General features: G+C 38.1%; 2 protein-coding genes across 7 annotated transcripts in view; one reads left to right on the top strand and one right to left on the bottom strand.

Moving 5' to 3' along the window:
• The window catches only part of LOC138803181 (centriolin-like), an 86,627-nt gene extending 85,354 nt beyond the window's left edge, over positions 1-1,273 (bottom strand). For 5 of the 6 annotated variants that reach the window (XM_069987031.1, XM_069987030.1, XM_069987032.1 and 2 more), the window contains exon 1: positions 1,163-1,273. The gene's annotated coding sequence lies outside the window, so the exon portion shown is untranslated. Of the gene's footprint in view, positions 1-506; positions 831-1,162 lie in introns of those variants that run through there. The other variant, XM_069987028.1, reaches the window with a different exon arrangement.
• Positions 1,274-1,327: 54 nt separating this feature from the next.
• Positions 1,328-25,306, top strand: LOC138803183 (uncharacterized). Its single transcript, XM_069987034.1, has 6 exons — positions 1,328-1,629; positions 12,299-12,412; positions 19,704-19,786; positions 21,186-21,248; positions 23,053-23,256; positions 24,734-25,306. The coding sequence occupies exons 1-5, from the start codon at positions 1,328-1,330 to the stop codon at positions 23,253-23,255; spliced, it is 765 nt and encodes a 254-aa protein (XP_069843135.1). The 3' UTR covers position 23,256; positions 24,734-25,306.
• The last annotated feature ends 1,505 nt before the right edge of the window (positions 25,307-26,811 follow it).

The raw sequence follows: 26,811 nt of genomic DNA on the forward strand, positions 1-26,811 counted from the left end.
TCACTCCCATTTCTCTGATTCTTCCTAGTACCCCCTTCCCATAACCTCTGTATCGGCACTGTTTCCCAAATTGCTTCCTCTCAGCAAATATTCTGATATCCTGATCTATTCCAACACACTGACCCACGCACTACTCAGTCACCCATTCCTTTTCATCCCAACTACACTGTCTACCTAATTACCTTTCCACAGCAACACACGAGTCCATATGTCCTTCTCTATCAATTCCGAATTCACTCTCCCATCTCACTCACTGTACTAAGATTCCCCACATCCAAGCTTTTCATTAATGTATCTAATTTTATTGAGCAACTTTTATGTGTGAAGACTTGTGTTAGACTCTTAAGAATACAGGGTTTCTACAGTCAAGAGTTACAGGAGTATATCTCCCTATTCAACATGTTCCCTGAGCTAAGTGGGAGGGGTCTCTTCTATTAAACAATTTTACTCTTGGAATTAAATGTTTGCAAAAGTACCAAGTCTTTTTCTTCTAGATTATAACTTACCAGAGATCAAGCTGTCTGTTAGAGAACGGAGCTTGAACACTCAGCGCTCTCTCTTAGCTTTTGAGCCACACCTCCAGTTCCCACGCTGCCCAAAGTTCAATCCTCACAGACACACCATACAAGAGCAGAATCCCATACGAGTGGCGGTGTATCGTCAGCAAGCAAGGCCTCGGATTCTGGGTTCAAGTTCTATTTTGTCATCCGCGGTGAGACGTGAGACGCCCTACTTCACTTTTTCCGTGTTCCGTGCAATCGCTTTTTAAACGCTCTGCGCACCTCCCTCCCGTCCTCTTTCTCGGTGTCGCTCTCCCCCTGGGTACCACTCCCGGGATGCCCCGCGCATCGTTATCCCTGTCACTCATTCACCTGACACCCGCCCCCGCCCCCGGCCCACACGCCTCCGCCCGGCGCGCTCCCCCACCCCCGACCCCTGTCAATCTCCACGCCACGCCTCGGGAAGCCGGGAGCGGTCCCCCGGCCTCTCCGTCCGTCGGGTGCAGACCTGTCCCCGGCGCCCCCGCCGGCCCGGCCCGGCCCGCCCCGCCGCCCAGTCCCCACCCCGCCCCATCAGGCCTGCCCGCCTTCGCCGCGCACGCCCCCGCCCCGCAACCCGGTCCCGACACCCGACGACAGGCTCGCCCGGGCCCGGCACTCACCGCCCGAGGACCGAACAGGGAAACCCCGCGGAACACAGCGACGGGACGCGGAGGTGCGCAAGCGCTTCGCCTCATCTCCTCAGGCACCGCGGCGGCGCAGCGGCCATTTTGTTGTGTGGTGCCGGTTGCCGAGAAGCCGCGCGCGCGTGGTGGGCGTGGCCTGACATGACCACGCCTCCGGCCGGCCGCACCTCCATCCGGGCAGTGGGCGGGGCGTGGGGGGGTTTCCCGCCGAGTTTGCCGCCCCGAGGCGCGGCGCGCGCAGTGCGCGCGGGATCCCCCGGTCCCTGGCTTCCGGCTTGGCGCCTTCGCCCGGGGTTCAGCGGCTGTGGGCGTCGCGGTGCGTGGTGGGCGGGAGGCGCATCTTCGCCAGCTGCCATGCCAGTCTGCTCCCTGAGGCGGAGCTGGCTGGCGCTGAGCACGGGCTGCGGGACCCGCCTCCCGCTGTCCCCGCCTTCCCTGCTCAGGTTTGTTGTTGTTGTTTCTGGGACTTGAACTCAGGGCCTGGGCGCTTCCCTTTCGCTTTTTCCCTCCAGGCTAGCGCGACTTCTGGGCGATTCCGTCACCCAAAGGTAGAGCATTTGTCTCGGAAATAGCCAGCAAGCCGGGCGCCCATGGCTCACGCCTGTCATCCTAGCTACTCAGGAGGCCGAGATCTGAGGATCAAGGTTCAAAGCCAGCCCCGCCAGGAAAGGCCGTGAGACTCTTAGCTCCAATGAACCACCAGAAAACCGGAAGTGGCGCTGTGGCTCAAAGGGGTAGAGTGCTAGCCTTGAGCAAAAAAGTTCAGAATACCTGGGCCCTGAGTTCGAGTCCCACGATTGACAAAAGAAAAAATAGCAAAAAAAAAGAAGCAAATGTAAAGAATGCAAGGACAGTGGTGTACAGTATCCCAAGTACACTAGCCGCCAGCGGGCACCCCTGTAATCCCAGCTATTCCGGAAGCTGAGACTTGACGATTGAGGTTCGAAGGCAGCCCAGGAAAGTCCACGAGACGGACTCTAAAATAAATACCCTGTAGGGATTGTTAAATCGTTTCTCTATTAACGTTTTTTTGGGATATAGATGTCAACAAATGCCTGATTAAAACCAACATAAGGGAAGAATTATCTATTTTGGATCACAGTTTTAGAGTTTTCAGTCCACAGTCCTTGGCTTTGTTGATTCCAGGCCAATGGTAAGGCATAATATCATGAAAGCCAGTGTTTAGAGAAGAAGGCTATTTACCTTCTGGTAAACAGGAAGCAGTGAATACAGGAAGGAACCAAACAAGTTATTACCTCCAAGGACATGCCTCCACAGACCAAATTCCTCCAAACAAGCCCCATCTCCTGCTTCTCAGATTATGAATCCAGGGATTCCTAATCAATTCATTAAGTCAGAATCAGCTTCAGAAAGGCTTTCACACATCTCCTAGAGTATTGCTTTACTAATTTCCTAGGCATTTCTCAATCTGTTCAAGTTGATAAGTAGGCCTAATCATCACAATTGCATTCTAAAACTATATGTTCTAAGGAAGAAAGTCCCCTGGTATAATTTATATGTTACCGTAGCTATTCTGTGGAACAGAAGCAACACATATCAGTTATGATCTTAGGTATAGCCGCAGACACCTGCTGAGTAGATACTAGGTTTTTCACAGAGTCACTGAGAGTGCTAGGAAACCAGACTTAGAAAACGACCAGAAACAATAGTGTCAGCCAGAACCAACAAACACAACACAGACAAGTATATTGAACACACAACATTTATTGACAGAACTAGCAGTGAACCCAGATTAAAAGTCAGGCCAATCCTAGATCAGATATCTCATACCATCATTACAGAAAATATGAGCTGGGGAAAATCTAGGATTTTAGCATTGAGATTGGAAATTAGATGCTAGCTTAGTTGTTTTACAGCCCCTCCACCAGGGCTCATAAACTGAGAATCAAATTGAAAGGAGATCCAGATACTGGTCAATCAGTCAGAATTGAAAACTTTCCACAAGAAGAGACTAAGAGTCTATTGCAGAAGTCCATATGAGAGATAAAGGTTAGAGTTAGGATACTGAAGATAAAGACAGAAATAAAAGATGATTAGAATTTGGAATATTCAGTTGACAGAACTTAGTGGTGTACTGGATGTGATGTGTTTAAAAGATAGGGTGGTCACCTGTGCTAAATGGAGAGTTCAAGGAAGATGGGGCGTAGAAGTTTCTAAATTTAATGGACTTAGTTTGTTGGTGACATGGACATAAGTAGTTTCAGTAACAGTGGGAATAGAAATTCAGCTTGTGTAGATTTTAGAATGAAAGGAAGATGAATAAGTACAATTAATTTGTGTGAAAAGTTTTGCAGTGACAGAAAGTAAGGAAATGATGGCATTTCTGGAAGGAAGATATGGAGTCCAGGGAAGGTTTTCTTTCCAGAAGAGACTGGAAGAGACTGACAATGAAGAAGAAAAATATTGCTAGGGGAGCCAAAGAAGAAAGGGAACAAGGAGAAGCTGTTCATTTTTAAAAACTGTATATAGAGCAGGATCCCAGTGACTTACACCTATAATCCTAGCTACTCAGGAGGCTGAGATCTGAGGATCGCAGTTCAAAGCCAGCCCAGGCAGAAAAATCTGAGACACTTAATTTCCTTAATTTCCAATTAACCACTCAAAAACTGGAAGTAGAGCTGTGGCTCAAAGTAGGAGCATGTTAGTCTTGAGCAAAACCAGCTCAAGGATAGCACTGTGGCCTGACAAACCTCAGGACACACATTCTCTCTCTCTCTCTCTCTCTCTCTCTCTCTCTCTCTCTCTCTCTCTCTCTCTCTCTCTCTCTCTCTCAGACACACATGCGCATATATAGAATAAAGGAAGGTATGGTGGGTAATATGTGTGACTAGAGCTGAGCAATGGAGGTACTCCTTTTGTAGCCTCTTTTATCAATGTGGAAGTCACAAAGGTAACCATCAGAGGGGAAAATGATTTAAGCTGATTGTGGGGAAAGGGAACCGAGAGAATGATCATCTTGCAAGTTGTTATGTAAACTGCTTTTCTCCCTGCCTCGGGAGAAACAGCAGCCACTACAATATTCTACTTCTTATCAACCTCTCCAGGAGAAAAAAAAAATCATCCTTAAGAATTCCAAGACTCAGCCCTCACCATCTCCCTTGTAAACTTGAAGTCATCCATTGCATTAGCCCACAGGTTCTTTAAGGCTCAACTTTGCTTTACCATATCCAGAATATGGTTGAGCCCTAGCCAGATTCTGGAGGTTAGACAATGAATGAATGATCTTGAACCTCTAGAAAGTATACTATTTCTGTTCTCCCTCACAACCTTTCCCTAGAACAATAAAGCAGATAAGCTTTCAAATATAACTAATTTAAGAATTCATAGCCGGATGCCAGTGGCTCACGCCTGTAATCCTAGCTACTCAGGAGGCTGAGATCTGAGGATCAAGGTTCAAAGCCAGCCCAGGCAGGAAAGTCTGTGAAACTCCTATCGCCAATAAACCACCAGAAAACCGGAAGTGGCACTGTGGCTCAAGTGGTAGAGCGCTAGCCTTGAGCTGAAGAGCTGAGGGACAGTGCTCAGGCCCAGAGTTCAAGCCCCACAACCGACAAAAAAAAAAAGAATTCATAACTGAGAAAAATTATTAGTGACTTAATTGTTCTAATCAGATTGATATTTTTCTCGTGGTTATCTCCTCTTTCTAACCTCTTACCTCATATGGAATTATTGCATGTTACTTAATATTATTCAATAACATTTAAGTGATAATATCTAATTAACATCCACTAATGATTAATAATTATAATTAAACTAATTACTATTAATAATGATCATTGATAATAATTTAAATAATATTTAAATGTTATCCAGTGATATTCAAAATTATATAAAAATTATTATACCCTACTAATTTGTCTCTTGGCATTATACTTGATTTTACCCATACTGAATGAAACTGCCAAGTTAATTATTTTTCTAATACTTTGATCATATGCTCCTTTTAAAATTCTTAAGTGATTCTCAATTGCTTGCTGTGTAGTTTGTTCTTATGGTTCGCATAGTCTTCTCTAATGTAGCCGTCCTTATTTCCAATCCTTACACTCATCTTACTACTCTTCTATCCTTATTTCTCACTATTTCTAAACACCAATATATTCCCAGATCACATTCATTAAAATAAGACTGACAATAGCCATTGAAAATAAGGCTTTATCCTTCCTGTTCTCCAATAATGTTTGGAAAGTCCTGCTCAGCCCGCCTTTGTTCTTCCCTCTCTACTGTTTTCTAGAGTTTACCAGGCCGCAAGCACCTTTCTTGGTTGAATGATTAAATTTACAATGCTGTATGTCCCTTTGGGCATGTGCTATCCCGTTCTCTGAATCATCTCACTTGTGTCTCTTTGATCTGACAGGAACATAGGCAGGTACTTTCCATCTTCGCCCTTTCAATTCTAAGCTGAGAACATCTTAAGCTAGTGGTTCTTCAACTAGGACTCACTTTACCCTGTCACCCCTGCCACAGATATTTCAGTGTCAAAGACATTTTGTTTTTATGACTCAGAAGGTTGTACTGACATCTAGTGGTGACAGCCAGTTTTGTTGCTTTAAAGCATCTTAACCATTATAAGGTAGCCAAAAACAAAAAAATCACCAAATTGTCAATAGAGCTGTGTTTCAGAAAAATTCATACAACCTTATCTGTGCTTCCCCCCTCCTATTTGTGATAAAGTGGGGGAAATAACTCTAAAAGTTTCCGTTTTTACTTACCTTTAAAACTGTCAACTATTTGTGGCCGAACTTAAACAAGTACTGATAATAGTATCAAATTAGACCTTAATGGTTTGTTTGGCTAATCTTTATCACTGTTGTGCACTTTTTTTTCATATGGTTTTATTTACTGAGAAAATACTTTTTTCTATGGTTTCAGTTACTGAGAAAATTGGCCATAAATTAAAATACACACAGTTATAATGATTTTTATTAGACATCATGAGGGTATTTCATCATGACAGTATTTCTATCATTGTTGGTCTGAAACTGTTGGTCTATATTTATGCCAGATTCATCTAATGTACCAGCTGATCCATAGTTGGTTTACTGTTTATTATTTTGATTGCATTATTGATTAGTAATTTTCCTATCGTGGTTCCAGCAATATCCTATTTGATTTGGGTCAGAACTCAAACAGTGATTTAAATATTAGCTGCTGGCCAGGGGTGAAGATGTGCATCAATGTCCCAAAAGTTATTACATCAGAAAGTTCATTTGCTACTCATAAAATTCTATTAGTCAGGCTTTGAAAATATGGGTCAAATCAAATATCAAAATCTAATACTATTCTAGTATCATTTTTTAAAGTGTTATTTGAAATTTACTCGACTATTCTTAGCTAGGCATTGGTCACTCACACCTGTAATCCTAGCTACTCAGGACACTGAGATCAGAGAATTTCAAGTTCAAAGCCAGTCTGGGCAGGCAAGTTCGTGAGACTCTTATCTCCAATTTATTATCGCCAGAAATGGAGCTGTGGCTCAAAGTGGTAGAGCACTAGCCTTGAGTACAAAAGCTCAGGGACAGTGCCCAGGCCCTGAACTCCACAACTGGCAAAAAAAAAAAAAAAAAGAATGAAAAGATTTTTTATTCATTATTGCTTGCATTTACCTTGGAAAGCAATTCCAATAATACTTTGCATAGATGTCTCTCCATTTGGTAGATCAAAGATCATAAATAAGTCCTAAAGAGATGGTAATGTTTTCATGATCTAAACAAGGTCAAATTATCTATCTCAGTTTCCCCTTACATACAAACCAAAATCCAGACTCCTTAGCATGGAATTCAAGGCTGTACAAATCAGCCCTCAGCCTACTTTGTATCTCCACTGGTCCACTTTATCATGCATTCATTAGGCAAAATTTTATTGTGGATCCAAGTATCTGTTAGTGTTGTGATAAGTTCTATGGTACACACATAAATATAGACTACATGTTCTCATGGAATCCATAACCTGGAGGGAAAAACAGACAAGAGAAGAGGTAATATTAAAACCCATCACTACCATCAGGCATACTATACCTAGAGACTTACACAATTGGCTCCATGCTAATTGTGAAGCTTTCTCCCTACTAGGAGCTCAAACACCATCATACTTTGAATGTACAGCTTCTTTTCTACATGTCCTCCCGCATTAGATAATGCTTCATTGATTGGATTCTCTGAACAAAACTTACTGCTTTAGTTCTTCCTCTTCTACTCTGTGATAACTGCAGACATTAGTATCTAAAGTCTTTTCTATTTTTCAGGGGTTAAAAAACACACATCATTGAGTTGATCCACATTTTACATGCATAAAATGAATTAAGGAACCTTTTGTGGAAAAAATTTGGTATAAAATTTTGAAAAAAGTTTTGTGAACATTTTGGAAGCAGTATCTTTCCAAATTTAATATAAAGTTAAAGTGGAACTTCCTAATTCATCTTCCATTATAAACTTGGCTTTTATGTTTTGAGCTTTTGTAAATTTTATTTTCAACTTCATGAAGCTTGCATTCAAGGCTTATTAGCAATATAATTATAGTTCACTGAAGTGGAGTTTAAACATAAGTTTTGCCATCTCTGGAACCTCAACACTCAACCTCTTTCATTTTGTTTGTTTGTTTGTTTATCCAGTCTTAAACTCAGGGCCTGAGCACTGTCCCTGAGCTTTTTTTGCTTATAACTAATCCTCTGCCACTTGAGCCACAGCTACACGTCCAGTGTTTTATGGTGATTACTTAGAGATAATAGAGTCTCCTTGATCCTCAAATCTCAGCCTCCTGAGTAGCTAGCACTGCAGGCATGATCCACTGGTGCCTGGCCTATTTATTTATTTTGAAAAGTGTGGGGTTTTATGTTTTTTTCTTTTTGGCCAGTCATGGGGCTTGAACTCAGGGCCTGGGCACTGTCCCTGAGCTTCTTTTGCTCAAGGCTAGCACTCTACTACTTGAGCCACAACACCACTTCCAGCGTTTTCTGTATATACCTTCCCAGCCTGGGTTTTATGTTTTGTTTTTTTTTTTTGTTGGTCATGGGGCTTGAACTCTGGGCCTGGGCTCTGTCCCTCAGCTCTTCAGCTCAAAGTGAGTACTCTACAACTTGAGCCACAGTGCCACTTCTGGTTTCTGGTGGTTTATTGGAGATTAAGAGTCTCACAGACTTTCCTCCCCGGGCTGGCTTTGAACCACAATCCTCAGATCTCAGCCTCCTGAATAGCTAGGATTATAAGTGTGAGCCACCCTCACCCAGCTATTTTGAAAAGTCTTATTAGCCTAAATTAATGAAACAAAAAGATTTCATTGTGATATGTAGGTATATGCATGTAATACATCATAATCAAATTCAAATTCTATTACTCTTTCCTTATTATTACTACTTCTCCTTTTGAACAGTTTTAGTGGGGTTTCATTATGCTTTTTTCATACATATGTATAATATATTTTGATCATATTTGCTCCTGTCATTTCTCCTTTCTCTCACCCTTCTGCAGCACCCCCCCCCAAGACCTGCCACCCCCTGAAAGGCTACCTAAGGTGCCAGTGGGGAGAATGGGTTAATAGCAGGTCTGTCTGTCCCAATGTTGCTGCTGGAGCTATTGCAGCAGCTCCACTCTAGGTCCCTACAAACTTGCCTATGAAACTACTTTCAGTGGATGTTTGTAAACAAAATATGTTTTTAAGCTCATAGAAATACATAAACTACACTGAAAACTACTGAGTAAGGAGATATACTTAATTCTAAATTCTAATTCTAAATTCTAAATTTCCCTAACTATCTTATCTCTAAGATTCCTTTTCATGCTGACAGCAAGGGGAAAGCACTTCAGAACTGGAGGCATGGCTCAGGTGGCTCAATGCCAGCCTTGAGAGAAATAAGACAAACAAGAGCACGAGGTCCTTAGTTCAAATCCCTCTACCTGCACAAAGGAAAAAAAAAAGAGGGGGAAGCAACTAAAAAGACTTTGAGTACACTGGCTTCTGCAGTGCTGGTAGCAGGAATCCATATTGCTCCTATTTATGAAAACATAAAGTAGCTATAGTGTAAGATGAATAAGAATATTGTCAAGACCTGAGACTAGAAGCTTGAGCCAAGAGGCAGGTCAAAGGACAGATGTTCTCTTATGCTCAGAATCATCCAGTGTTTATATACCACTTATGAACCTAACTTGCATGACTCTCAGGCCTCAATTTTGAATGGTGTTTGAGGAAATGGCCTCCATACTCAGGTTCATGAAAATGACACACGGGGTGCTTTTGGGCCACTTTACTTCTCCTGCACTAGCTAGGTAGGAGGTTCCTAAAGTTAGCAATAGAAAATTCTACTATGAAATACTGAAAATGACAATACACAAAAGTGTTTTTGAGTTGTTTTCTAGATTTATAACCCATTAATATTGCCTCCCTACAAGTTGTTTGGTTTTGAAAATCATGCACAATATAATCTTTTTATCATGCATAAAAGAGGTCTATAGTTTGTGTGAATTGAAAATTTGTTTCTGCTCTTTTCACTTTTACTAAATAAATATGAAATAACTAATTATTTTAAAAATGACAGTTGGATAACACAATTTTTTTTTACCCCTCTGGGTGTAATTTCATATTGTGGGAACTTTCAGGATAGTCAGGTAATTCTGCTACTTGGCTGCAGTGAAGAATGAGAATGCTGAGGCTGCAGAACTAAACAGGTCCCAGACCAGAAGGACTCTCTGAACCAGGTTGAGTCATTTGGACTCCACTTTTGAGGGCAGAATCCAGTTAGTATTAACAGGACCATGAAAATTTCTACCAGATCTGAGATTTTTCTTTCTTAGAAATGCAGTATTTGTACAAAGAAAAAAAGAAAGATAAAAAAACAAAGCCTTGCCCAAACTTCACATTTCAAAAATATAAAGAGCAACCTATCCTTTTGGAAAGTCTATCCTTCCTGTTGGAAGATATATTGAACCAATTTTGGCTAAACACAACCAAGAATATATAGACTAAATAGAACTTCAATTCTACTGAGCAACGTTATTCTTTAAACATTTTCTACTAGAGAAATATGCCAATGATTTACAAGTACTAGTTTTGTCTTTAAAATACAAACACTAGCTATGTTGACTGGAGTGTTCTTTCTCTAAGTTTCCTGAAAATGATGGAAAGAGCACTTTGTTTGTTTTAACTTTATCCATCTTTCACAACCCAGCTTAATCATTGTTCAGATTTCCTGTTAAAACAAATGGACTAAGTGGTCAAAGTGGCAGATTTTTTTCCATTTTAGTGACACATGTAACAGACAACATTAGTTAAACTTATGTATAAAATTTTGCTTTGGGATCAAAGCAAAATTAGTAATTAAATTAGTAATTAGGGCCATACTAATTCAAAGCATGGGATGCCAATGTGATTATAAATACCTGTTTATAGAATATATGCTTAAGTCATTTATTTTAAATAGTGAACACATTATATACAAAAGCACATGATTAATAATTTTTTAAAAAAGGGTTAAAGCCAGGTGCCAGTGGTTCATACCTGTAATCCTAGTTACTCAGGAAATTGAGATTTGAAGACTGCAGTTCAAAGTGAGGTCGGGAAGTCCATGAACTACTCAAAGCACAAAGAGGCTCAGGAAAGATGCCCAGTTCAAACCCCAGGATCAGCAAAGAAAAAGGGTTAAAGAATTTTTTTAATTTAAGTTTTATTGTAAGGGTGATATACATAATCACAGGGTGATATACGTAAGTCAGGTAATGAGTACATTTCTTTTTGAACAGTGTTACTCTCTCCCTCATTTTCTCTCACTTTTTCCCCTCCTGATCCCCCTTCCCTTAATTTTTCCTAATGAATAGAAAACATCATAAAAATAAACCATTGTAAAATATTATTTGTTAGTTTCAAGAGTCAGTTTTATAGGAAGTTTTGTTCATCTTAAGCTCATATTAAAATTATTAAAACCTTCATTGAAAGGTATGAATTCATCAAAAGAAAGCTATTCTATGTGTGAATGAATGCAAAGTTTTCAATGTGTGAGTGGCATACAAATGAATGTAGATATTGGAGGATAGGATTCTCTACTAAATATCGGTTTGATTATGAAGGTGATAATGGCAGCCTCCTTAAGCATGACATTGTCCTTGCCAGTCCCAATCTTTTCTCCAACTAATGTCCAGTTCCTTCTTTATAGTGGGCAGTCTAATGAACTATTCTCTTAATCTCTTTTTATAGATCTAGGTTATCCTTAGACCATTTACAATACCAAGGACATAACTACTTAGATCTTTTTAATAAAAGACCACCTAGAAAACCTAAACTAATGGAGATAAATTCTAAAAACATGTCAGTTTGAAACAAAATCCAGGTGGGCCTTTATCGGTATTATAAAGAAGAGAGATCTATCAGAGGCATTGGTTTGAATCTGAAATTTCCCATGATACTTTTATATTACTAAGGCTTAGTTACTAACTGATTAGCTATATGGAGGTGATTGGATCACAAGGACTTTCTTTTTTTTTTTAGTTGTTTATGCCAATGATGGAGTCATAATTGGGTGGTCTTGGCTGGAGGAAGTAGGTCCCTTGTGCTGGGGCTTTCATGTAAGCATACATTGACATTAGCCTCTGCTTGCCTGTCTCTCTCAGCTTGCTGTTTGCCATGTGATGGGCTACTTTGCTCTTCCAATGCTTTCCACTGTTACATTCTGCCTTACTAATCACAGCTCTAGAAACAACGGAGCCACTGAAAAAGAGCCTAAATAAATCTTTGCTCCTCAGATAATTTGTCACAGCAATGAAAAACTGAACAGCACAACCATGTTCAAAGTTAATCTAACCTCAGAGCAAAAACCATGTTTTCTTCTAGAGAAGAAAAGCTGAAGGCAATGTAACTTCCTGGTTTTGGGGATTGAGCCCCTGTTCATGGAGCCAAATTCTGATTGTACAGTCCTTTTATTTATCTTAATAGAAATAAGTACCTTAAGTATAAATTCTTATAAAATTACCTCCTTATTTATTCCTGGACATGAAAAGAGGTATTAATTCCTCATTTTAATTTTCTTACTTAGAAATTCTTTTATATGACATTAATAATTAACCAGAGAACAAATTTATTCAAAAATTTCAAGCTCAATTTATTTAAAAGGAAAGTAGTTCATGAAGCTTATATCCATAGTTTTATGAGCCCTTCAGCCATGAGTCCTTTGGGAATACTTTGTTTTTTAATCTTCCTGGAGAAAAGTAGAGGACAAGAACAAATGTAAGTGAGCCAAACTATCCTCATTTTACAATGGTCATGAGTGAAATAGTAAATTCAACAGCTTGTGTGAATTTGTAAATAGTTTTCTCCACTTGAAATTGCCAAATGGATAGTTAATTTCTGAAAAATGAAGTCATAGAAGCTTTTTAATTAGATGACTATCTAATAACATGACAGCCCTTATAGGATTGCTATTTATAAAAAAATTATGTGATTATTCAGATTTCTCTCCAGAAAAGGAAGGCAAAAAGAAAACTCAAGATAACAAATACTTTATTACTGACTTGTATTTGGTGATTTGTTTCCTTTGTAGTTTTTGTTGTTGCTGGGTTTGTGTGTGTGTGTGTGGACTCTACACAGTTAAAAAACCAGACTTAATTGAGATCAGGTCTAATACTGTGATTTAAAAATTTGTTGTTGTTTTTATTTTTATTTTTATTTTATGTTATTCCATTTTTTGTGCCATATTATTAACACAGTTCTTTTTTATTGTGAAAATACTGTACAGAGGGGTTACAATTATATGGGCAAGATAATGAGTACATTTCTTATCAAGAATTGTAGCCTCTTCCTTTACTTTTATTTTTTAATTGTGAAAATACCGTGCAGAAGGGTTATAATTACATGGGCAAGGTAATGAGTACATTTCTTATCAAGAATTGTTGCCTCCTCCTTTGTTTCCCCTTCCCAACCCTTCTCATCTCCCCCACCACACGACACCCCCCCCAAAGTTGTAAAGTTCATTTTTCGACATAACGTCTTCTACATTTCATTGTTGCAGTGGGTCAATCTGTATCCCTATTTAAATGATTTGTTTTTTCCCTTCCCCTCCACAAATTATACCAACATCAAATACAGTGAAAACAGGGGTTATACTGTGGGAGAGGGACATACAAAGCAACAAAGAAATCATCTTATAAATATGTTAGAAACAATCGTAAGAAAGAAAAAACATTTGAATACATATCTTGGGGTTCATTTCGCCTAACATCAACTTATCTGACCATTTCTGCTTGTCTCAGACATATACTAGTTACTGCAAATAAGGGAAACCATGGGACCTATGTTTCTTTGGACCTGGCTTACTTCACTTAATATAATTTTTTCCATTTCCTAACAAATGGGGCAATGTCATTCTTTCTGATGGAGGCATAGAATTCCATTGTGTATACATACCACATTTTCTTGATCCATTCATCTATTGAGGAGCATCTGGGTTGGTTCCATATCTTAGCTATGGTAAATAATGCTGCAATAAACATAGTTGTGCTGGTAGCTTTAGTAAGGTCTTGTTTGTGATCCTTTGGGTAAGTGCCCAAAATTGGGATTGCTGGGTCATAGGAGAGCTCTATGTGGAGTCTTTTGAGGAACCTCCATACTACTTTCCAAAGTGGTTGAACAACTTTACACTCCTAGCAACAATGCAGTAGGGTTCCTTTCTGTCCACATCCCCTCCAGCATCTGTTGTTAGTTCTTGATTATAGCCATTCTAACTGGGGTGAGGTAGTATCTCAGGTGGTATCTCAGCACCATATAAGCAGAGAAAAAGCTGGAAGTGGCGCTGTGGTTCAAGTGGCAGAGTGCTAGCCTTGAGTTGAAGGGCTGAAGGACAGCGCCCAGGCCCAGAGTTCAGGTCCCATGACAGAAAGAAAGAAAGAAAGAAAGAAAGAAAGAAAGAAAGAAAGAAAGAAAGAAAGAAAGAAAGAAAGAAAGAAAGAAAGAAAGAAAGAAAGAAAGAAAGAAAGAAAGAAAGAAAGAAAGAAAGAAAGAAAGAAAGAAAGAAAGAAAGAAAGAAAGAAAGAAAGGAAGGAAGGAAGGAAGGAAGGAAGGAAGGAAAGAAGGAAGGAAGGAAAGAAAGAAGGAAAGAAAGAAAGAAATTTAAAAAAAGAAAGAAGGAAATCCAGTGCATTTTGTATGATAGAGAATTGGAAGCTATATCACACAGAAAATTATTTCATGTCTATAACTATGATGTTTGCACTGAAAACTAACTTGAGATTATTGAATTGAACCCACTCATTTATACATGAGGTTATGTGCAAATAGGGAAAGTGACTGGCCAAGGATCACATTGACAGAAAGGGACAGAAGTATGATTTTATTCAGAGCTCCTGTTCATCACTTCAATTTTTCCATTTGTCATAACTTATAAATATACATAAATGAAAAATATGTACCAAGACGTTCACAAATTCCCTGCATTGTGAACTATATCGTATAGTGATCTTGTGTCTATAATAGATTTCTGTATCTAATTTGAAATTGTGTCTCATGGCCACAGTCTTTCCATTACTCTAGGTAATTTTTTACATGTTTTAAAAATTATATTTTTCAATTCAACAAATCAGTTTATTAAGTATAATGCATCTTGCTCAGTGTCACCCCTTCTATGGCTTACCTCATCATTCCCAACCCTACCCATACCCTCAAGGTACATGAGATAATTTTTATTTACTTCCCTTTGAAAGACAAGCAGCTGAAGCTCAGAGGGAAGGAGAATTTACTGGCTTTACATCAGTGACAGAGTCAAGGCTAGAGTCCAATTCTTGTCCAGGAATGTTCTGAGTTTTTTCTGTTATACCAAATGGCTCCTAATAAAACATACCTACTCACATAAATCCCTTGGGCGTTAATTTCTATCTAATACATTCGGTACTTATTTCTGGCTGTTTAAAAGGGTGTTTATCTTCCAATTTTAGTTTTCCTACTTGAAGAACTAATTTAAAAAGAACTAATTTAAAAAGAAAGTAGCTTCAGGAAAGTTTTATGTATGCTTGTATAAGCCCTTCAGCCATGTATATTTTGGGACTACTTTGCTTTTTAATTTTCCTGGAGTAAAGTGGGGGACAGGAACAAATGTAAGTGAAGTGAGCTATCTTTGTTTTACAATGTGTGTTAGTTGTGATGAGTGAAATAGTAAATTAAACAGACTGCATAAATTTGAAAATATTTTTCTCCATCTGTGCATCCCAAATGGACAGTCTAATCTTTGAATAAGAAAGTCATGCAAGCAGTCTGATTTGATGATTTGCTAACAGCAGGACAGCTTTTAGAGATTATTTCTTACTAACAATTATGTACATTTTTATTCAAGTTCCTCTTCAAATTAACCCAAAGTAAACTCAGAAATAAACTTCATTGGCCTTTATTGTTCTTTTATGTCTGATCTTAATTTTCTTGGTGTTTTTTTATGGACTCTAGGCTATTAAGCTTGAACACTTGAGTCAATTCTAATATTTTGAATTTCAAATCTATTGTAATTACCTCTACATTTATGATTCATTATTTTTAATGTTATTGAAATCACTTGTATTTTAAACTATGCCTTGGAAATAGTGGTCTCCTATCTAGAAATGAGGGGGGGTTGTACTACTAGAGATTATCTAATTGGAAACACTTCATTTTATATTTGACATAAAATTTCCCAGATAGGAAATGTAATTGGCCTAAAGTCACACTGCTAGACAAAGTCAGAAGCCAGACTTTTTTAAGTTCCCCTGTTTTCCACTTCAGTTGTTTTCATTTTGCCATAGCATATACTGTAAACATGAAGTAAATGAACACTTAGGATGTTTATAAGATTGTAGCACTCTCTATCTGCAGTCTGAAATTGTTTTACCTAGCTATAATCCCTCTATAACCTTAGGCAATTTTTGTATTCCCCTTGAAAGACATGCAGATGAACCTCAGAAACTCGAATTAGCTTTATATTAGGGGCAAAACCAGGACTAGAATCTCAAGTCCCATGATTCTTGTCTAGGAATATTCTCAATTCTTTCTATTATATTATGTTGAACCCTAATAAAAATCTTCTCTTCAATTTCTATGCTAGAGTGAGAATGTTGGCCATTTAAATCATGACACTTTCTCAGACAGGTGCCGGTGGCTCACACCTGTAATCCTAGCTACTCAGGAGGCTGAGATCTGAGGATCACAGCAGAAAACTCTGGTAAACTGGGGCTGGGAAGGTGGCTCAGAGGTAGAAGGCTTGCCTTGCATGCATGAGGCCCTGGGTTTGATTGCTCAGCATCACAGAAGCAAAAAGAAAAAAGCCGGAAGTGGCGCTGTGGCTCAAGTGATAGAGCACTAGCCTTGAGCTGAAGAGCTGAGGGACAGCACCAAGGCCCAGAGTTCAGGCCCCACGACCAGACCCAAAATAATAATAACAATAATAAAACTCTGGTAAACTCTTGTCTCAAATTAAGCACCAAAAAGGCTGAAAGTGGCAGAGCACTAGCCTTGAGTGCAAGAGTTTAGGGACAGTGCCCAGGCTACGAGTTCAAGCCCCAGAACTGGTTCATGCACGTGCACACACACACACACACACACACACACACACACACACACACACACACACACCACACAAAATTATGTTACTTTTTCTCTGTTTGATTGATTTGATCTAAGAAATCATATAGATACATGTATCATATATATACACTGTATATATGATATATATATATATATATATATAATATTACTTACTACATGGTAGGCATTAAGGATGTAGCAAGGATAGAAAAGATATTCCTAGAATTAGCATTTGTATGGTATGGAAGAAAAAAATAATGAAATATTGAACCAATGAACGAATGAATACACAAGGATGGATAGTTTTTAGTATAGTGAATTAAAAATTAAGGAGAGTAAAGACATAAAGAAATCATGGGTACCAGTAAAATGGGGACAGAAAAGGTTCTCTTAGGGAAGTAACAGTCAAACAGAGCTACAATGAATGAAGAAGGAAGCCATGAAAATATCAGGAAAAACATATTAGGTAAAGTTCAAAGGAACATTCTTGCCTCTCAGCAAGCTCAGGCGCCTGCTCCTCTGCAACTATTAAAATAACAGGACAGGAATGGGAAGGTGGCTCAGTGGTAGAGCGCTTGCCTCGCATGCGTGAGGCCCTGGGTTCGATTCCTCAACACCACATAAGCAGAAAAAGCCAGAAGTGGTACTGTGGCTCAAGTGGTAGAGTGCTAGGCTTGAGCTGAAGAGCTGAGGGACAGTGTCCAGGCCCAGAGTTCAGACCCCACAACAGACCAAAAAATAAAATAAAATTACATGACTATATGAATTCTTCATATCTGGATAGACTCTCCTGCTAAAGTTCATTTATATGTGGACACAGAGCCATATTCCAAAGAGTTCTAAACACTATTTTAAACACTATGTGTCACCACTACCACCATGACAACTCTACAAACCACTCCATAAGCAACACTTCAAAGAATCCTGATATTAAAAAAGGCTTTGATTCCTAAATTTTTCTGGGTGCAAGGTTCTTAATAAGTATGGTTTAGGATAGCTGCTGAAAGTGTCAATTCTGGATACAGGCTCTTCAAGACAGTCTTAGTTCTATAACTTAAAAGGTCTGTGACCTTGGGCAAATTAATTAGCAGTGTCCTCATAACAGGAGCAATAGTGATCTACTCCGCAAGGGTATTTATAGATTTTATTCAATTACTTATATTCAAGGATATAAGAACTTGCTTAATGGAATGTTATTCACGATAAAGGAGAATGGAATTGTCATGTTGTCGTCCATATTGGAATATAGACCTAGAAATACTAATATGACATTATTATAAAAGTGAGACTATTTCAGGGTAAGGAGCTGGTTTGTGAAGTGCAAAGGAGAAGGTAATGGAAGGTGAAAAAATGTAAGTACATTGTATGTATTTAGGAGATGAATTTAATGAACATTATATGCATTTATGTAAATACCACAATACAATTCCTTTGTACAATTAACTGATGCCAATTTAAAAAGAGAAAAAATAGAACAAGGGTTAACAGGACTTGATGTAATATTTAGTGAACATATTCCTTGTATATATATAAATGATAACAGAGTAAGAGATACAACACAGAATGGAGGAATCCATAATCCTTGCTTTCAAGGAATGAAAAGCAGGATATATAAGACAAGGAGCACCTATAAATAGCAACAACATAAACACAATACTTTTATGATCATTTTTTCTTCAGCCTGGCATCTGTACTATACTGATAGTGTTCTGAGAGTATGGGTTGGAATGGGAGGTGGTTTAAAGTTGTGTGTTCTCTCGGAAAAACTTCATGTCTTATAGTATAGCATTGAAACTTTTATGTTGATAGCAACTTCATCCTATTCTATGGAACTCTCATGACCAGTGCCCTACCATCTCAGTCCCTCTGTACCTATATTCCTTCTGCTTAGAATGTGCTTCATGTCCTCATAGAGCCAGCAGATATGGTCTCTTTTGTACTTATTTGCTTTCCTTCACCAGAATAGATTGTAAACTCACTGAGTGCAGGGTCCTAGACTGTGGTGGTCATTGTATCTTAGCATTTCTACATCAGAGAGAAATATTTGTTAAACTAATGATGATGGTAATAGTTATAGTAAACATAATATTGACATTATTGAATATGTGTCTAACTTGCAAGGTCAGTAGTACTTTTCACATTTCACAAATGACATGATGTAACTTGCCTAAGTCAAATCTGCTAGCAGATGAAAAAATGAGAGTTTGAACTGGAATAACTACCAGTTCAAATGAAATCCATGGCTCTTTTGCTTTATTTACCTTTTTCCTTAATACTTCAGTGATTGCTTAGTAAATATTTTGGAACAGAGGTTGTTGGACAGATTATTTTCCTCTTTAAGCAAACTAGACATTGTCTACAACTAGAATTTAATTCTATAAGTTGTGAATGTTATCATGTCAGAACATGTTTCTAAGGACATTATTACGGATTTTTATTCTATTATATTAGCATAATTAAGCTCCAGAATAAGTAAAATTTCAAGTTATCACCAGTTCTTCATTTTTTTTGGTCAGTCCTGGGGCTTGAACTCTGGGCTTGGGCACTGTCCCTGTGCTCTTCAGTTCAAGGTGAGCACTCTATTGCTTGAGCCACAGCACCACTTCCAGTTTTCTAGTGGTTTATTGGAGATAAGAGTCTCATGGACTTTCCTGCTCAGGCTGGCTTTGAATTGCAATCCTCAGATCTCAGCTTCCTGAGTAGATTACAGGTGTGAGCCACTGGTGCCCAGCTAGTTCTTCAAAGCTAAGATAAAGTACCTGGAAAAAGAACTCATTATATGAAAAGGAATGACTAAACTATGATCCTGCTCAATTACTTCTGTTTATTGCTTTACAATCTCTCCCAAATAAAAGTTATCAGCACTATATGTATATCTAATTGTATTTTAACATCTTTTAAACATGAATGCTGCATTACCTCTTGCTGAATTAACAACATTTTTAAAACACCTGTAATGTAAAATACTTTGTTTCTACAGATACGGTATACAGAAAATTCCAGATCAATATAAAGCGGATTTTCCGGCCATTAGAACCACACAATTTGAAATGAAAGGAACTGGTAATTTCAGACAATTGCAAGTTTACTTATGAAGAGTTTGAGCTTTTGTAGTAATTCATGTCAGTTCATGTACCTATCGTCAATCAATCCCTACTGGTATGGTTGGAAATACTGGCTGGGGCAGGGGTGAGGAGGTGCTTTCATTTTCTATTTTGCCTGTATTCTAGTTCTAGTTATTAATATTGAGGAACTGGGCCCTTTTTTTCTGGTCTCATGTTCTTTTCATTTTTTTTTTCAGGTAAGGGATAGGTTTATTCAGTAGACAAGCTGGGACCAGGCAAGGTTGGCACTCCACGTGGCTGGGAAAGGCCTGGAAATGAGAGAGAGCTGGGAAAGAGAGGAAAGAGAGAGGAAAGAGCTAGAGCAGAGAGAAAGCAGAGAGAGCTAGAAAAGAGCAGCAAGAGAGCAGAGAGAGCAGAAAAGAATGGAGAGAGAGCAGAGAGCTAGAAATGAACAGAGAGAGAGCTACAATAGAACAGAGAGAGAGCAGAGAGCTAGAAACGAACAGTGTTCTTTTCATTTTGTTTAAGAGTTCTAGTCTCCTGATATGCTTGACTTGCTCAGATCCTTTCTAGAATTCTGGTTTTAGGAGAAACAATCAAGATGAGTTGAGTAGAACCAGAAAGACAAATAAATGATTCACTCAAGCTCTTCTGATCAGTTAACAACATCTTAAAGATATGTTTCCTTCTCCCTCTTCTCCCAATGGGCTATTTCTCAGCAATAGGAAAGAAATTGTATGAACTACATCATTTCTAAGTAACAATAAAAGTGGGACATCACACATCCTTACATGTAGTTATATGTCTTGTCTGGCACTATGAACCCTTCATGAACAGAAATCACATTTATTTATTTTCTTATTTCCTTATCTATATTATGCTGATATTGGGGCCTGAACTTAGGAACTTACATTCTCACTTAGCTTTTTCACTACAGGCTGGCATTCTACCACTTGGGCCACACCTCCACTTCCTAGAGATCTTATCTTAATCACCTTTTCTGTGGTTATAAAATTCTTCATAGTTAGATCTCATCCTGCGGCATTTATAATTACATTTGACATAATATAGCTCAAAGAGCAAATAAGAAAAATAGGTGATCCAGCAAAACTGCTCATTTTAAATCATTAATTTGTTGTAACCAATAAACCAAAAACATTTAAAGCTACCAAACTAAACCTAGATAAACAAACCAAACTCAGCTGCACTATGAGGGGAGAAGTCTTCTTAAGAGATGTAATATATAATAGCTAATTGGAAGCCTAATTAATACTGATGGGTTGAATGAATGATTTATGAACTTTTAAAATACTTAGTTTCATAGAATGTTTTTATTTTTAGACTTTATATTCCTTTCCTTTTCCCTTAGTCTTTTTCACTTTTTTCTTTTTTAATAGATGACTCTTCTAAACAAATTCTCAGGACAAGAAGAGATCTGCAACAGAGCATAAAACAACAAGGTAACATAAAACCATCATATAATCTTAAAAACATTAGGAGTACGTCACTAAAAACCTCCAGAAGATGGGGCTGGGAATGTGGCTTAGTGGTAGATGCTTGCCTAGCATGTATGAAGCCCTGGGTTCGATTCTCAGTACTACATAAACAGAAAAAGCTGGAAGTGGTGCTGTGGCTCAAGTGGTAGAGTGCTAGCCTTGAGCAAAAGAAGCTCAGGGACAGTGCCCAGACCCTGAATTCAAGCCCCAGAGTAGAGGTCTAGCTCCTTTAAGTGACAAAAATTAATCAAAAAAATCTGTTTTATTCATTTAGCCTAATCTGAGAAAACTGAACCTTCATTACTTCTGTCTCTAAAATATGACATAGTAATTTTATTTGTCCCAAATATATCCTCTCTACAAACATCATGTACAATTAACATCATATTCTTCCATTCTAAATGTATGATTTGATTAACTTTGGGGTATAAAAACCTATTTATATATTTCATACATTTATACTATGTTTACATTTATACTATTTCATACATTTAAAAATATATAGTATTTAAAACTATGATCTAAAATATAAATCTAATGGAAATTTCTAATTTACAGATAATTCACATTTTATAGTAGAAAGAACATCAAACCTAGGGGTGTGTGGCCTAAGTTCAGTCAATAACCATGCTTACAGAAATGTAGGAATTTCCAGTTGTATGAGTTACTGTAAGTTAACCTTCATTCTATGTTGTAATGATCTGAAAAAGGGGGCACTGATTAAGCTGAGCACTTACAGGGTCTGTGCAGTATGCCATATAAAGCGTTTTTTTTTTTTTTTTTTTTTTTTTTTTGTCGGTCGTGGGGCTTGAACTCTGGGCCTGGGCGTTGTCCCTCAGCTCTTCAGCTCAAGGCGAGCGCTCTACCACTTGAGCTACAGCGCCACTTCCGGTTTTCTGGTGGTTTATTGGAGATAGGAGTCTCACGGTCTTTCTTTCTTGCCCGGGCTGGCTTTGAACCGCGATCCTCACATCTCAGCCTCCTGAGTAGCTAGGATTACAGGCGTGAGCCACCAGCGCCCGGCTGCCATATAAAGCGTTTTGAAAATAGGATATTTAGCTTCCAGAAGGAAATTCCTACAGCGCTATCTTCAATTATCGGAAGGTTTCTTGTATATTTAAATGTGTGTGTGTGTGTGTGTGTGTGTGAGAGAGAGAGAGAGAGAGAGAGAGAGAGAGAGAGAGAGAGAGAGAGAGAGAGAGAGAGTGTGTGTAAGTGCATGTGCATGTGTGCTCGGGCTTGAACTCAGGGTCTGGGCCCTGTCCCTAACTTTTTGTGCTCAAGGCCAGTGCTCGACCACTTAAGCCATTGCTTTACATCCCAGCTTTTTTTTTTTTTTTTTTTTTTTTTTTGGTGTTTAACTAGAGATGAGAGTCTCAAGGATTTTTCTGCCCCTGCTGGCTTCCAATCATGAACCTCAAATCCCAGCCTCCTGAGTGGCTAGGATAGCAGTCTGAGCCAGTTTATTTAATCTATTTTTACTCAAAAAGTTCTGATCCCAAAGTGCTAGTTTGAAAGATTAGGATTTATCTTAGTTGAAGGAAAAGGGTATTAACCGCTAAATGCTAGTTTCAGGAGACCTTTCAAACCACATAGTGTGAACTGGAGTCCTCGGTCATGCTGGAGTAGTTGCAAGGAAAGGCAGGTCAGCTTATGGCTATTGTGGCTAAGAGCTCACTTGGCCATGGAAACCAAGAATGCCTTCAGATTCTTTCTCAGCCTGAGATGTTACGCCTGATCAAGGGTAACTGGTTTGTCACTATTTCAGCTGATAAATACAGACATGCAGTGCTAAAGAAATGCTGTTACGATGGCGCTCGTCGGAATGAGGATGAAACCTGTGCCCAGCGTGCCACCCGGATTACCATAGGGCCACACTGTACTAGAGCTTTCAGTGAATGCTGTACCATCGCAAAAGAGATCCGAGATAAGGATACTTTTAAAAAAAAACACCTCCATTTTGGACAGTAGTGTAAGTATTACATTTTCAGGGTATGCAGATTAACTATTACATTTTCTACTAGAATTCTGCCCAATACCATTGATTTTTGTATAACTTAATACTTTTTTAAAAAGGGCATTTTCATGTTTTCATTAAAATTGAATATTGAAAAGTCGAAACTTAGACATGCCCGTAAGGAAAAACGTTATCCTTCTTGGAAATCCATGCAAAAGAGGTGCAGAAGAAAGCAGACTACAGAAACCCAGATTCAAGACCCAGTAAAAGGCTGCAGCCAAGTTACTGTGTAAACTTAAACAATTCTTTTTCTTTTTTCTTTTCTTTACTTTTTTTTTTTTTTAATGAGCTCTTTAGCTCAAGGCTAGCGCTCTACCACTTGAGCCATAGCACCACTTCCACTTTTCTGGTGGTTTATTGGAGATAAGAGTCTCATGGACTTTCCTGCCTGGGCTGGCTTTGAACTGCGATCCTCAGATCTCAGCCCCCCGAGTAGCTAGGATTACATGTGTGAGCTACCAGCGCTGGGCTGTACTTTTTAATCCTTTTGTCTCTTCTTTATATCATCTTTAAGATACAAACAAAGCAGGCACCTCCTGTTTTTACTGCAATTATTTTGTTTAAGTTTATATCTCTAATATTGTCCATCTCAGTGAATACATTACTACAAAAATATTTGCTATGTTAAGTTATCCAAATCATACTAACAGTTATTTTATTATAAAAAAGCTTTGTGTTTAGCTTCCTTTAACACATAACACCATGTTAATGACTAATAAGAAGTATGAAAATGTAACTGTAATGGGATATTGTTAGAGAAAAAGGAATGTTATTCCAGGCATTTGGTGATCTAGACTCTGGTAATAGCTGTGCCTAGGACAAAGAACTTAACCTCTCTGAAAAGCAACTAAAGCAAAACAGAGATGGGAGTGTGGCTAAAGCATGCTAAAGCATCAGGCCCTGAATTCAAATCCTAATACTGACAAGCAGAAAGAGAGAATACTATGAAGTTTAAATGAAATGGTAAAAATTGAAAATGCCAAGAGATCACCTCTGAGTTATTATGGATATACAAAATGAGAGCTGCTTACATTTACTCTAGAGAGCCCTAGATTACTAGATATTTTTGTTGTATTGGTCTATGGATAAAGTGCTTTAAAAAGTTACATTAGGCTGGGGAAGTGGTTTAGTGGTAGAGTGCTTGCCTACGGTTCTTGAAGCCCTGGGTTCAATTCCTCAGCACCACATAAAAAGAAGAGAACAGGAGTGGTGCTGTTGCTCAAGTGTTAGGGTGCTAGCCTTGAGCAAAAGAAACTCAGGGACAGTGCCCAGGACCTGAGTTCAAGCCTAGCAAAAAAAAAAAAAAAATCTCATCCAAAATGCAGGAAAATCTCATTCAAAATGCAGGACTGTAATTTTTTCAATCTCAGTAATTTGAAAGAAATTCTTATTATTTTGAAAAACTTAACAAGGATATCTTATTGTCTTTCAGAGTAAGGATTCACAAAGATGTCAACTTCTTTCCTCTCCTGGAATATACTCAATGTCATTATTAAATGCTTTAATTTTTAAGTAACGCACATATTTTCTATGCTGTTAATTTTACAAAGTATCAGACAACAAAATCAAACTTAAATATGATGGTTATACCTTTTCATTGTATTTTTGAAGCAAATAGACTTGGTTGCATGTGAAGTCATTTATCGCATTTTAAATTTATTACCCTTTTTCACAAATGAGAACAAAGTAGCTAACACTAAGTTCACCAGAACAGCTAAACCACCAATCCTTACTGTACCCAAGAAGCCTGCCCTTCACACTCTCAGAAGTCAAGACCCATCACACACTGACCACTGTGAAGATTCTGAGTGGAGAGTCAGGACCATGTTGGATAGTGCTCACTGCTCTGTGTATGGCCCTGCCCTAGAAATATCTGTAATTACTTACCATACTGGGTCACCACAAGGTGATGGTGCCAAGAAATGAAGGCCCCTAAAATGACATCATGTTATAAATATAATTGTTTCAATCAGAATGCTGGAGATAATAAAGTATTTTTCACTCATGTTGATAAATTCTCATTGATAATTTTTTTTTCTTCCAAATGGCTTGCAATTCAGTCTTTGATTTACTCATTTGGTCTGTTCTCTATACTGGGTAAAAATTACTAGAGTTCTCCCTTTTAATTTTTATTTTGATGAAATTATATTCATCACAATATAATTTTTATCAAGACTTTGTTTTTTTCCATTTAATTTTGTCTTATTAGAAGTGCAGCTGTTAGTTTTGATATTTTTGACTACCTATTATATGACAAGTTTAATTTGAAGGTTTTCTGTACAGATATTAAAATATTCAGGTTTAAGATATGGCAGAGGTGTGTAATTAAGTGGTAGACCACCTCCCGAGTCAGTGCCAGCTCTAGGTTCAAACCCTAGCATTAAAAAAAAAAACACTTAAAAAAGATTGAATACATCATTTTGACTTGAACACGTTTTCTATGTGTCTTTCACATGGTCCTTTTTACTATGTTTGTTTCTCATAGTAACATTTATTATGACTGGAAACAAGATTTGAAGTGTATTTCTTGAACAAAGGGCAAGATGAATACCAAGATGAATAAATATAACTAAATGGCTTGGAATGTCTTTGGCATCAAAATGTCATGGTTAAACTATTCAGCTTCAGTTCAACATTCTGTATGCAATAAGGCAGTGAACTACAGACAGTATCCGGGCAGCTTCCTGTCTAAAACAGAATTAAGAGATCATTTGGGATTCAAAGAACATTTTTATATCTTCAGTAATGTCACATATTATTTAGTAGATGAGTAATGCCAAAGCATGAAGAGAGTCGACACAGGTTAAGAAGGCCTCACTAAGGAAGAAGTACACTGAGATCTTTAAGACAAGAAGCCGGTTGTATGAACATCCAAGAGTGAGAATATTAGGCTAAAAAATTCCAGAAGTTTTACAGGAATAAGCTTGGTGGGTTTGCAAAATGAAGACTTTATTATCAACTTCTGTGTTTCCTACACATGAATTTCATCTTGAAATAACAGAAATAGATCCTGAACAGTAGAGGGAGACATAAATATTCAGAAAAATCATTTTGATGCTGTGTAACCAAAATTTTGATCTATACCCTTTTAAAAAAATGTTGATGACTTCTAATCACAATATGTTAATAATACCTTACAACATTAAATTTTAACAATAGTGCTAATGGTTTACATCTATATTGATTAAATGATTTATGCTCTTTATTTTAAAAAAAGTTTGTTCAAGATCTTACAACTTCATAAAGGTTCAAATCAGAATTTAAACAAAGGCAATTATACTCAAAAGCTATACTTTCAACTATGTGAAGTTTGTTTCTAGGTAATACTTTTAAGCTAGTGTTTAAAAATAAATAGTAGCCAGGTACCAGTGACTGAGGCTGGTAATCCTAGCTACTGAGATCTTGAGGCTTGTGGTTGGAGAATAGCCTAGCAGAAAAGTCCATGAGACTTTATCTCCAAATTAGCAAAAGGACAGGCTAGAAGTGTGGCTCAAGTGGCAGACGGCTAGC

The sequence above is a fragment of the Dipodomys merriami genome, unplaced genomic scaffold (genome assembly GCF_024711535.1).
Source record: "Dipodomys merriami isolate MVZ:Mamm:240054 unplaced genomic scaffold, mDipMer1.0.p SCAF_336, whole genome shotgun sequence".
Taxonomy (NCBI): domain Eukaryota; kingdom Metazoa; phylum Chordata; class Mammalia; order Rodentia; family Heteromyidae; genus Dipodomys; species Dipodomys merriami.

Coding starts and splice junctions, on each gene's coding strand:
- LOC138803183 (XM_069987034.1), top strand. CDS start 1,328: ATGACCACGCCTCCGGCCGGCCGCACCTCCATCCGGGCAGTGGGCGGG. Junction 1,630..12,298: donor TCCCCGCCTTCCCTGCTCAG/GTTTGTTGTTGT, acceptor TTTATTTAAAAG/GAAAGTAGTTCATGAAGCTT. Junction 19,787..21,185: donor ATTTGAAATGAAAGGAACTG/GTAATTTCAGAC, acceptor CTTTTTTAATAG/ATGACTCTTCTAAACAAATT.